At 37.2% G+C, this 11,528-nt stretch overlaps 2 protein-coding genes across 2 annotated transcripts; one reads left to right on the forward strand and one right to left on the reverse strand.

Moving 5' to 3' along the window:
• Window positions 1-150: 150 nt before the first annotated feature.
• Window positions 151-8,546, reverse strand: LOC131543923 (retinol dehydrogenase 11-like). The gene is made up of 7 exons (XM_058781731.1): window positions 8,340-8,546; window positions 5,271-5,411; window positions 4,397-4,588; window positions 4,049-4,210; window positions 3,608-3,724; window positions 2,908-3,112; window positions 151-654 (listed from the first exon to the last, which is right to left on the reverse strand). The coding sequence occupies exons 1-7, from the start codon at window positions 8,413-8,415 to the stop codon at window positions 558-560; spliced, it is 990 nt and encodes a 329-aa protein (XP_058637714.1). The 5' UTR covers window positions 8,416-8,546; the 3' UTR covers window positions 151-557.
• A 1,004-nt stretch (window positions 8,547-9,550) lies between these two features.
• tmed3 (transmembrane p24 trafficking protein 3) lies at window positions 9,551-11,488 on the forward strand. Its single transcript, XM_058781733.1, has 3 exons — window positions 9,551-9,832; window positions 9,996-10,241; window positions 10,328-11,488. Exons 1-3 carry the CDS (start codon window positions 9,689-9,691, stop codon window positions 10,559-10,561), a joined length of 624 nt encoding a protein of 207 aa, XP_058637716.1. The 5' UTR covers window positions 9,551-9,688; the 3' UTR covers window positions 10,562-11,488.
• The last annotated feature ends 40 nt before the right edge of the window (window positions 11,489-11,528 follow it).

Below are 11,528 nucleotides of genomic sequence, written 5' to 3' on the forward strand. Positions count from 1 at the left end.
TTTAAAATTCTAATTTTATTCCAAAACACTGTTCATGTTATGCTACAGCTTTTATAAAATGCTCTTTACCATAACTTATTCGGGCTTTCTTTTTATAGGTTAACAATCCATTTAATCCCTTATTTTCAACATTCAAAAATAGGCTTCATAAAAATGTTAACCTACATTTATTTTACATACAGAATTCTATCATGATACATGGTCTCCAATTACACAAGCACTGAAAATGAAATCCGTTTTTTTGTTTGTTTGTTTAAATAGATCACATGTCTAATTTGTATAGCTACATACAATATGGCTAATAGCATTACGGTATATAACTTCTTAATAATTATTTAATGCTTAAATTCACACTTCATATTGCAGTTACACATTGCAGTCATTACAGACAATGAAACACTACTTTCCTACATTCTTATTTAAACTGCCTATCTGTACTTCATATAAAGTAGGCAGATGTAATAGTCTGCAAATTAGGAATGTACAATCTACACAGGAAAATGTGACAAACTGCTTTTTCAATGAAGAGAGTGATATTCACTGGGTAAGGTATTGTCTCAAGCCAGGCCCACCATGGAAGCACTGAGATCCCACAGTTTGCTAGCTTCAGCATCATCCCTACCCTGAGGAATTGCCTCTTTGGGAGCACAATCACTGTAAAACCACCAAAAAAGAAAAATTAACCACAGCCGGAAATGATCATAATTGAACAGCAATGGTCAGAAAACACTGTGTGCATAAAAGCTTAAAAAAGTGGTGAAAAAAAATTGTTTTCCATTGTGAACTTATTAAATGACAATGACATACATTGTGAAACAAAGATTTCTGTCTCAAGTTTGTCATCAACTTTGGCCATTGTAATACTAACTTTAGAAATTTTGTGCACATCTCTCACAGGCATTGATGAGCAAAATCTTACTAGGCTGCATTTAAAGGGGTCATATGATGCAATTTCAAGTTTTCCTTTCTCTTTGGAGTGTTACAAGCTGATTGTGCATAGATAAGATCCCTGAAGTTGCAAAGACTAAAGTCTCAAAACCAAAGAGATATTCTTTATCAAAGTTAAGACTCTGCCACGCCCCCCTAAAATGGCTCATTCAAACACGCCCCCACATGTCTACGTCACGATGTGGAAATATTTGCGTAACGCCGCCCAAATGTGCACGCAAAGAAAGAAGACATGGTTTCAGTAACCACAGTAGTGTTGATGCAGCTGTGTCAGGGAGACGCTGTGTGTTTCTGTGCGAAAGCAAAAGCACTTTATTTGGCCTTCCATAAGTAGATGCATTTAGTAATCATTACGATTACTTACAACAAAACAGCACAACTCAGATGTTATCACAACGCATTTTATGGACGACCGTTTCGAGAACCTAGGAGAGGAGGTAATTCTGACTTTGCTATGACAATCTGGCGCTTCTGAATCAGCGACTGTAAGTATGTTTTGTTATTGGTTTAAATATTTGATATTGACTGTTCAAATGCGGAATTTTGTGCGTCGTGTGTATGTGTGTAAGAGAGAGAGAGAGAGAGAGAGAGAGAGAGAGAGAGAGACAGGTGCTGCGTCCCAATTCGCATACTATCCGTCCTAAATAGTATTCAAAAATAGAAATAGTATGTCCCAAATCATAGTATGTTTAAAAAAGTATGCCAAAGATTCCCGGATGGTCTACTATTTCCGGCTAGAATTCGAAGTGCAGATCGATGCACACTCTAACGGCTAATATTGCCCACAACCACTGATCTATAATAGATCAGTGCCGACAACACATTGCGCTGTGGATGAGGATTCGATTAGAACTACAAACATGGCGGATGTGCGCAACCGACGGACAGGTAGAGAAAGGAATTTGAGTGATAAATAATCAATGTCTAACCTGATCAAAAAATATTTATTTAATGTTATCCACGTTATATTTCATCTGCAGCAACACTGTGAACTTTTATAATGATACGATTGGTCATTAACATCATTATGCAAACACATGAGCAGAGTTCTCAGCATGAAAGACCCGTGATGTGCTTCTTTATTTTGCTCCAATACGGTTGGAAATCAAATTAAACTAAATGTGGATGATGTTAACTGTGATAAGATGATTGACAGGGCAGTTTAAACAGTTACAGGATGAATGTAACTAAGCAACAGAGCGTCCGTAAAAGACGCAGCTATGACGAAGTAGTATGTCCCAAAGCTTGCCTACTATTCTGCTACATACTCAAAAGTATGTACTTTTTCTTCACAAAAAGAGTACATACTTTTAGGGCATAGTATAAGTAGGCGAATTGGGACACAGCATTGGTCACATCACAGCGCGTCAGCTATCGGCTTATGTGTGTGTGTGTGTTTGTGTGAGAAAGAGACAGAGTCACATCTTAATCGTGGCTTGTGTGTGTGTGTGTGTGTGTGTGTGTGTGAGAGAGAGAGAGAGGGTCACATCACAGTGGAGTCAGCTTTCTTAATCACGGCTTGTGTGCAAACACATACGAGCTTCATCACTGTATCTGTCACGCGACTCTGTTCCCCTCTCGGGCTTGAACTGATGGTAAAACTAAGGGCATTATTAACTGTCTTTACTTTTATTTTGAAAGCTGAAGCTCGCGATTATGGAAAGGGGCGTTACATTTCCGACGAGTGCTTGTGGTGTTCGGCCAATCACAATGCACTGTGCCAGTTGGCCAATCAGAGCTGACTGTGCTTGTCGAAAGGAGGGACTTTGTAGAAAACGAAGCGTTTGAGAGATGCGGGGCATAGAGGACCTACAATAATGTACAGTATTTGAAAAATAATATGTTTTTTGAACATTAAAGCATGTCAACATATTCTGTTACACCAAATACACAAAATAATGATCTTTAAAAAAGCATCATATGAACCCTTTAACACACATGATAGAAAAAGCTACTGACCTGTAGTAAAGGCCACTGGTGTTCTGCAGACTCTCATCCACTGCACAGTAGATGGTGGTCTGCGCACCCTGCCAAGGTGTTTTGAGAAAGAAAAAAAAGGGCATGAACAAAAGTCTCTTCCATAAAGGCAGAGAGGGGAAAAAGTGTCGTCCCAGCTCTGTATGGATCACCCCAGGATGAAGAGCATAAGCTGTCACTCCTGTGCCTGAATGATAGACAGGGAGAGAGTTTTCAAGCAGCATGTTTGAGTGTGTGTGTGTGCGTGTGTGTATGTATGTGTGTGTGTGTGTGTGTGTGTGTGTGTGTGTGTGTAGATGTGACATTGTGATATTTCAATACTGTAAGAGTAAGAAAGTTTTCATTATAGACCTTAGTCAGGGTAGTGTCACATTTAATTATTGACAGGAATGAAAACAAGGCTGTGAGAGATAGAAGTACAGCGCATTTAGTAGATTGTACTGTAGTTTAACAGAATGCCAAATGTTCAGCTGATGAAACGTCTTTCAGAAAAAAAAAGAAAAAAACTTTCTATATAAAAAAAATTTATAAAACTGTTTTGAAAGTTGTGAGTTGTGAAAATAATATGATCTAGGACATTTATACAGGGTGATATTATAAAGATAATAAATCTTTTACAGTCTCGTTTTCATCCGTGTTAAATTCAATATAGCCTCTAACCTGATTCAGGTCTATAGTTTACCTTTCAGTCTGACAGCTAGTTCTTGGGTAAACAGAACATTGGCCAGCTTGCTCTGTCGATAGCTTACTGATGGATCATAGTTTTGCTCCAGGTTTATATCATCAAAATGAATTTTGCCTGTCCAACAGAAAATAATTTGAAATATTATAAGGAATCCAAATATTGAATGTGCCGCATAAATCATTTAAATGTGTTTACATTGTAAATGATACATGTAATACATTTCAATCAGAATTATGTTTTTACGTAAACAGTATTTAAGTTAATGCCCTACAATGGTAAAACACAAGAACATTAACATTTAGTCAAAACAGAGCATCTTGTCAGAGAACTGGATAAGGAGTATAATCACCACTTGCAATAATTTAGAGACTACAAAATAATGAAAAAAATAAGTGTTTTGATTGAGTTTAGCACATAAAGATATATAGGTTTCCACACCTCTCTCGTGGGCCAGGCTGGAAACATTGACAACACGGCTGGGTGTTGATTTCTTCAACAAGTCCAGAAGTAAGTTGGTAAGCAGGAAATGACCCAGATGGTTCACACCAAACTGCATCTCAAAGCCATCGTCTGTCTTCCACTGTGGGCACATCATTATCCCTGTTGGCAGAAAAATATAATACCGGTACATAAAATATAATATAAAATTTTAATAAACACAATTGAATACATACATAAATAAATAGGTTTAATTCACTAACAGAGCAAAACTGTTTCCAAAAAATAAAAGTTTTTAACTATATCAACCATGTGTTTATGCATTACAATCTGGCTGATATTCCTTACCAGCATTATTAATGAGAATGTCCAGTCTCTCTTCAGTCTGCTGTACATCTTTGGCCAGAGCTCGAACTGACTGCAAGGAGGCCAGATCCAGCATCTTCACAAGCACGTTGCCATTTCCACTCCTCTTTCTGACCTCATCTGCTGCTTTGTTGGCTCTGCCCATGTCTCGGCAAGCCAGGATCACCCTTGCACCTGAACAATGGTTTATAAATGGTTGTTATTATGACCAACCATCAATCCTTCAACAAATACAACAATACTACAAGGCTCTTATGCACTCTCTCGGTGATGACATATGTTTCTAACCATGAAGGTGTGTCATTAGCCTAAGAATTAAAATCTGGGCCATGTTAGTGTGGTTTGATAAGAGATGGATTGCATAATTAAACCAGTTTTATCTTCCCCAATGTGGATTTATCATCATTTTTTCAAAACACCAATGCATAAGGAGGGTACTGAACATCAATCAGTATAAATATCAATTAAGTTAATGAGTTAGAGCCTCCATAAATTATATAATAAGTCTGTTTGTGAAATACTAGAACAGAATTTACTTTAGCACAACTTTTATGGACATTAATGTGATGCTTATTTTGTGTCTGGATCTTAATCCCCCCCCCAAAAACCCATTAAATATTAATTTCAGACCAAAAATGGACTTGAATACACTGAATGCACCACTACTATGATGAAAATTATAAAATTAACTTTTGTGGAGTCAGAAACATCAAATTTCTTTGTCAGTAGGCAAACATACAAAATCAGCAGGGGATCAAATAATTTTTTCCTCCGCTGTATGTATACTCCTCATATGAAGCTACTTCAACCAATACTTTAAAATAACATCTTTAGAGCTCCATTGAAATGAACTTACCTCTCTTGGCCATGTCCACCGCGGTCTCTTTGCCGATACCAGTGTTGGCTCCCGTTATCAGAACAGTTTTGCCATCCAAGCGGGCTTTGCTGCGGCAGACTCCCCCAGCCAGCCATCTCCGCAGGGCAAAGAGCCCGACACCTACCGGTACAGGTGCGACATTAGTCCAGCATCATTATATCACCTCTAACTTACTCTCTTAAAGATGTGGTTGATTGTGATTTCACTTTTTTTAACTTTAATTAGTGTGTAATGTTGCTGTCTGAGCATAAACAATATCTGCAAAGTTACGAAGCTGAAAGTTCAATGCAAATGGAGATTAATGCCTACAATTATGGCTTCCCATAATACTACTTCCCGGGTTGCTGACATCACAAACCCTGAAATTTACATGAACTTTCCCCCGGGAACATGCAACAAAGGAGGCAAAGCCATGTTGCGCTGCTTTAGAGAAGAGGAAGTGTTGTTGCCATGCCGTCAAAACTGAGGGTGCACGAAAAAATCTATTCATGATTCTGTCTTCTAACGATTCTAATGGATTCACAAGTTTCAAAATCCATGTTCTTAAGCAGCGTTTCTTAATCCTGTTCGTCCCCCTGCTCTGCATCTCCCTCTCTCTCTCATTCAGACATATGACATTTTAATAGTCAGACATAACAGAGAGGCCATCATAATAATTGACTGTTAAAATACCACGTGTTAGATTGTGTCATTTACTGTGTACTGTACTCTATATGAAGTGCTTTCAAGGACACAGCTCAGGGCAGGCAATAGTATGACATAAGATGAATAAATAAATTGGTCAAGTATTGGAATTGTTTTTACACAACGTCCAATGTATCCTTTTTTAAGCGTTACCAGTATTTCTGTTAACCTAGCAGTGATTATGTTCTCCATTTACTATTTCAGTGAAGTGGAAGAATTGAATAGGGTGATAGAGAAACAACTGAGAAAAGAGGGGAGATCATCCAGGTGGTAGGTAGTGCTGCTGCATCACAACGTGTGCTTTAAATATTTAAAGTCATGTCAATAATATGTTATTTCTATTCAGATTTCTTGCATCTCTCTCTATTGTTTTTTTTCTCAGTTCAGATGGGCTTTATTGACATGAATGTTTCAAGAACCTTTGTTCCCACAACATCAAAATAAAATTTTCCCAAATCTTTGAACAGTATGCAATAATAGTATTATGAACATTAATTAGTATGAAGATTGATATAATTATTTTTGGATCGTATATGTGTGTGCGCTCTGTGGTAACGAAGATCTTTTAAATATGAAATTTAAAATTAGAGAGTAGAACATGTTCAACTAAATGTTCCTTTCATTCACTTCTCTCTTTCTCTCTCTTAGGAGTCAGTGAAGACGTCGTCCATGAAGTTCTTTCTATGTGGTTCACGTCATGAACAAATTTGTTTTTGTGTGTGTTCAAGTTCAACTGTTGTAATATATTATTTTATAAAATATACACAATCTTAAATCTACCCCAGAGTCATCCTTGTGTCTTCCCTCTGTACTTGAAAATGTGGTTGATCTAGTGACTGAAAAGACTATGATTCCTTGTTTATTTTACTTGAGTTATTATATTATGCTACTTAGACCCAATAATTACTCAACATTCCTAGGAACCAGGTTTAATTGCAATAAAGAAAGTAGTATTTGGGTGTAATAAAACTTTTAAAAAACTCTAAAATTCTAATGTAGTTAAAACTGGGTGGAAATACTGTAAGTGGCACTTTTTTCAGTCCTCCAAAACTAGGGTCCTGGAAATGCGTTCCTGGGACTGCGGTTCTCCGGCTCGGTAGGTGGCGCTGTCACAAAAAACTAGGGTCCTAGAAGTGCGGTCCTACAACTGCGGTCCTGAAAGTGCAGCCTCCGGTATTGCAGACAGATATCTACTTGGAACGAGCAGCTGACTGATACGCAAATTCACTCTCTGCCAGCAGGTGGCGCTGTGAACAGCAGTGATGTAGTGTTTCCTGGGTTACTGCTGGAAGCAAAGCACAGCTGCACTTATAAACACTACTGCATCGTTCAGGGGCAAGATGAAAATAAAATACTACGTAAACTTTTCTAAAGACAATCAGTTCCCCTCAGAGATACATTCATATAAACTCCTACTCCAACTGTATCGCAATTTGTTTGGCATCTCAACCGGCTCGTGGTTAATTGTTACATCCCTAATTTAAACTGCCTCTCTCGAGCGGAGAAGCTCAACGATGTCGAGTGAAGCTCGAGAGGGAACCTGGAAATCATCAGAGCGGTCATAAAAGAAGGGACAGAGAGGTAAATTATGTGAATAATAATGCGGGTTTTAAAAAAAAAAAACCCAAGCATTAACACATGTTAGGCCGTGTTCACACTTGGCGTCTTTTTTGAAGCTGCCGGCGTCTGTTTTACATTATAATCATATGGAGTAAACCGTGTTTTCAAAAAAGTCCTGAGCGCTTTTTAAAACGCCACCTAGGCTACAGTGCAGCTGTTGTTATAGCAACAAAAGACGCCCTCAGCTGCTATTTGTAACCAAAACGCTGCCAGCTTTTCATTTGACTAAAAAAGCGCTCTTGTCGACTTTTTCTAGTCAAAAAAGACGCCAAGTGTGAACAAGGCCTTAGACTGCACCCCATAAACACAATCAAGCCTTTAAAAAAAGCAGTCAACCACCCCGTCGGTACCTTTGATAAGCAAAGGCAAAGGTCATCCACGACGCAAGAGGCCTAACGTTACATATCAATATTTATCATTATAAACATGGTCCCCGCATCTCTCACATCTTAATGAAGTCTCATGACCTTACTCTTTTACATTTTACATGACTTGCAAATACCAGCCGTTCAAGTTTACCGGAAAATGTTTGTACTGAGAAAAACTAACGTATTTCTAATCTGAGAATAACAAGAAAAAAAGAATAAATTACATTTTTGTTTCTTGCATTCAGATTTTATTAAAGTTATGTTTAACGCTTGTAAATCTCAGTTTTAAAGTTTCACATGTTTACTTGTTTTTCGTTGTCGTGGGAAGCCACAACCAGTTTTAAACATGCAAACTAATGATTTAAGTTTAGCCTACCTGTCACCAGGACAGCTGTGATCTCTGTAGGGTGTTCTTCTACAAACTCCTTCACTGCCTTTGTGTAGTCCTGCATTATTACACCTGGTAGATTCTCCTTCAACTGTGCAGTTGTGAAAGTCCAGCTCTTTCAGCAGTGACACCGCCCACTCTACACAGAAAAAGTGCAGGCTACCTACCTCGGAGTAAACACAGTGGACTCACGTGCTCCAGTCTCGAATTTTAAAATAAGAGTCCGATTGTTGGCTTTAAATGCGACATTAGCATAAACAGAAACAACAATCATCCATAATTTCATAATAAATTTTAACGGTTTAGTGGTGTTGGTTTACAGTGTGACTTACGCTGACCCATGCAATCCTATTTGCGGATCCTTGGCATAAAATGTTTGAAAACACCTGCCAACTGTCTTTAAAATGTCATTATAATTGTTATAATAGTGTTCGGTTGTGTATTTCATGAGACTTTCTACTCAGGCGAGGGAACGAAACGTAGCAGGTTTGTGTACATAACTTTGTGCTACATACCCTATTTTTCTTCCCAATCATTGAAAAAATGACAGTGATTAGAGAGGTGAACATTTTAAAGGCGGTGTGGAAAATCAAATATTTAGAAACAGATCACATTGCAGTGTCATGTAAATTTGTTGTTTGGTTATACAACATTAAACAAATAATATTTTATAAATTATAGCGAAATGGTGAAAGACAATATAAATACAAAGCTTAAGACTTCAGAAAACTAGGCTATACCTGTTAAGGTTATAGTTTTTGTTAAATCGCTTCTTTTTGTGTCTGGTTTACACCTCATGTGTTCCTACAACAGTTTTTGACTCTACACTTATGAAAACGTTCAATAGTACAATACATACTCGCTTTGCCTAAGTAACAGGATATGACACCATGAGATAAGAACTATTTTATTGTTTTCTCTACTGCCACCTACTGGTAACTGTCTACAGTGTACGGACACCTCAGCCATGAACCTTAATAGAACTTTAATGCAATATTTATAACACGTGCAAAATATCACTATTTTTAAATATCACTATACACGCTATTTTTGTTATTATTTCGTATTTTCAGATCATAATTTTTCTTTCATTTCTAATTAAAAACCTGTCTGTTCCACCTGGAAAAATCCGTGATTTATAATTTCGGAAATAATCTTTATTTTGAAAAGTAAAGGGGCATATAACCCGGAAGTAACCTGTCCTCATGCCACGTCAGTGGTGTTTCGCTTCAAGCTGTCAAGTGCCTGAGAAAGTTCAGCAATTCAGCTGTAAGTCAATGGAGGAGGCTTTCTGTTAATTCTAAAGAATAATTTAAGTTTTCTTTGACGTAAACACTATGAGGTACCCTTTTCTTTTAATTTTGGCTGTGTATATAGCCATTGCAAATGCCACCGAATTAACGTTTGAATTGCCCGATAACGAGAAACAATGCTTTTACGAGGACCTAGAGCAAGGAGCAAAGTTTGATATAGACTTTCAGGTAATTTTGCCGACAGCTGCTTTTAACAAAAGTGATGGTTATTTTTATTTATTTATTTATTTTTTTTGCAATGTTGATTATTTATGTTTTGTTTTCCACGTTGAAAAACATTGTTAAACAACTTTAAAAGATTCTTAATATCAATGCTTTTCTTTCCATACAGGTTATTGCTGGAGGAAACTATGATGTTGACTGTTTTGTTACAGATCCATTGAATAATGTGCTGTATCAGGAACGAAAAAAGCAATATGACAGCTTTTCCCATACAACAACCATGAAGGGAGTGTACAAAGTCTGCTTTAGCAACGAGTTTTCAACCTTCTCTCATAAAACTGTTTACCTGGACTTCAGAACTGGAGAGGATGACCGATTAATGCCTGACATGAACAAAGTGACAGCTCTCACACAGGTGAGAAATACAAACAGCATTCACTCATACATAGCATGCACTGTGCATATATGCATTTGACATGAACCTCTGAATAAATCATGCAGATGGAGTCAGCCTGCCTATCTATTCATGAGATCCTGAAAGTGGTTTCAGATTCTCAGACTTGGTACCGTCTTCGGGAGGCTCAGGACCGAATCAGGGCTGAAGACCTGAATGAACGCGTGCACTTTTGGTCCATCGGGGAGACCGTCATCCTGTTTTTGGTCTGTATTGGCCAGGTGCTTATGCTTAAGAGTTTCTTCAGTGAGAAGAAAGCCAATGTTTCCACCAGCACATAGACCTACTTTTCTAGTCTGCCGCTTTCTCTCTCCGTTAATCAGTCTGATCCCCTTAAAACAACCATGACTGATGCCTACAACCAACATCAAGAATTACATCGGTGTCAAACAAAATGCCTTAAATATGGTATAATGTACTAAAAGCTATGCAAGAGTTCATTATCTTGTGTAGTGTATTCAAATTGGCCTCTATGTGCATTAATCACTATATTAGTAATAGAAATTGACCTGCTGCACCATTATTCTGCCACATCTTAATGTTTTTTGTTTGTACCGGTGGTGTTTTGTGAAACTTCTACTTTGTCCACTTTAAGTGTGAGCACTTGTCAACTTGAAATGCATATGTCTTAACATATACTTTATATAGAAAAGAAAGAATAGTTTTGGTGGTTTGTGTTTTGGTAATTATAACAATATGATAATGAATGACTGTGTTGAACCTTCAGTTTTCTGTTTAGCAAAGCCCTTCTTTGTTTATCTCGCATTCAAAAGGGAAAAATCCATAGTGAATAATTTATATATGTAAATCTGGCAAAATATAAAATGCTTGTTAAAATTCATTATTTTCTAACCCCTTAATTATATATCCTACAATTATATAATTGTAAGTGCCAACCGCACACACCACTGCTGATTTTTTCCAAACTCTAAGTTACTTTGGGGATATGGAACAAGGGCTTGCACTTTTTTTGGACTGTAACTGAAACATCAACTTAATGTGCAATTCAAAAGCTATTTTATAAATGTATTACTTTTTTTTTTTTTGGATATTTGTTACAAACAATTCTTGTTTTGTATACCTCAGCCCAGGATGTTAAATCGATTAGTGACATTTATTGATTTATTATGAAATTAATACCATGAATTGTGTTGTTTATATTCGTGCCTTGTGTTAATTGACTAATTAAAAACAAAGTTTTGAATTGATTATGAGTCGTCATAATATCATATAATGACGGACAAGCGA

This window comes from Onychostoma macrolepis, chromosome 07 (assembly GCF_012432095.1).
Source record: "Onychostoma macrolepis isolate SWU-2019 chromosome 07, ASM1243209v1, whole genome shotgun sequence".
NCBI classification, from domain to species: Eukaryota; Metazoa; Chordata; class Actinopteri; order Cypriniformes; family Cyprinidae; genus Onychostoma; species Onychostoma macrolepis.

Excerpts from the sequence above, each read along its gene's own strand:
- LOC131543923 (XM_058781731.1), bottom strand. The coding sequence starts at position 8,415 with ATGCAGGACTACACAAAGGCAGTGAAGGAGTTTGTAGAAGAACACCCT. Across the intron at positions 4,589-5,270 it reads GGTGGACATGGCCAAGAGAG|GTGCAAGGGTGATCCTGGCT; the intron begins GTAAGTTCATTT and ends ACCATTGTTCAG. Across the intron at positions 4,211-4,396 it reads CATTCTCATTAATAATGCTG|GGATAATGATGTGCCCACAG; the intron begins GTAAGGAATATC and ends TTCTGCCAACAG.
- tmed3 (XM_058781733.1), top strand. The coding sequence starts at position 9,689 with ATGAGGTACCCTTTTCTTTTAATTTTGGCTGTGTATATAGCCATTGCA. Across the intron at positions 9,833-9,995 it reads AGTTTGATATAGACTTTCAG|GTTATTGCTGGAGGAAACTA; the intron begins GTAATTTTGCCG and ends CTTTCCATACAG. Across the intron at positions 10,242-10,327 it reads AAGTGACAGCTCTCACACAG|ATGGAGTCAGCCTGCCTATC; the intron begins GTGAGAAATACA and ends TAAATCATGCAG.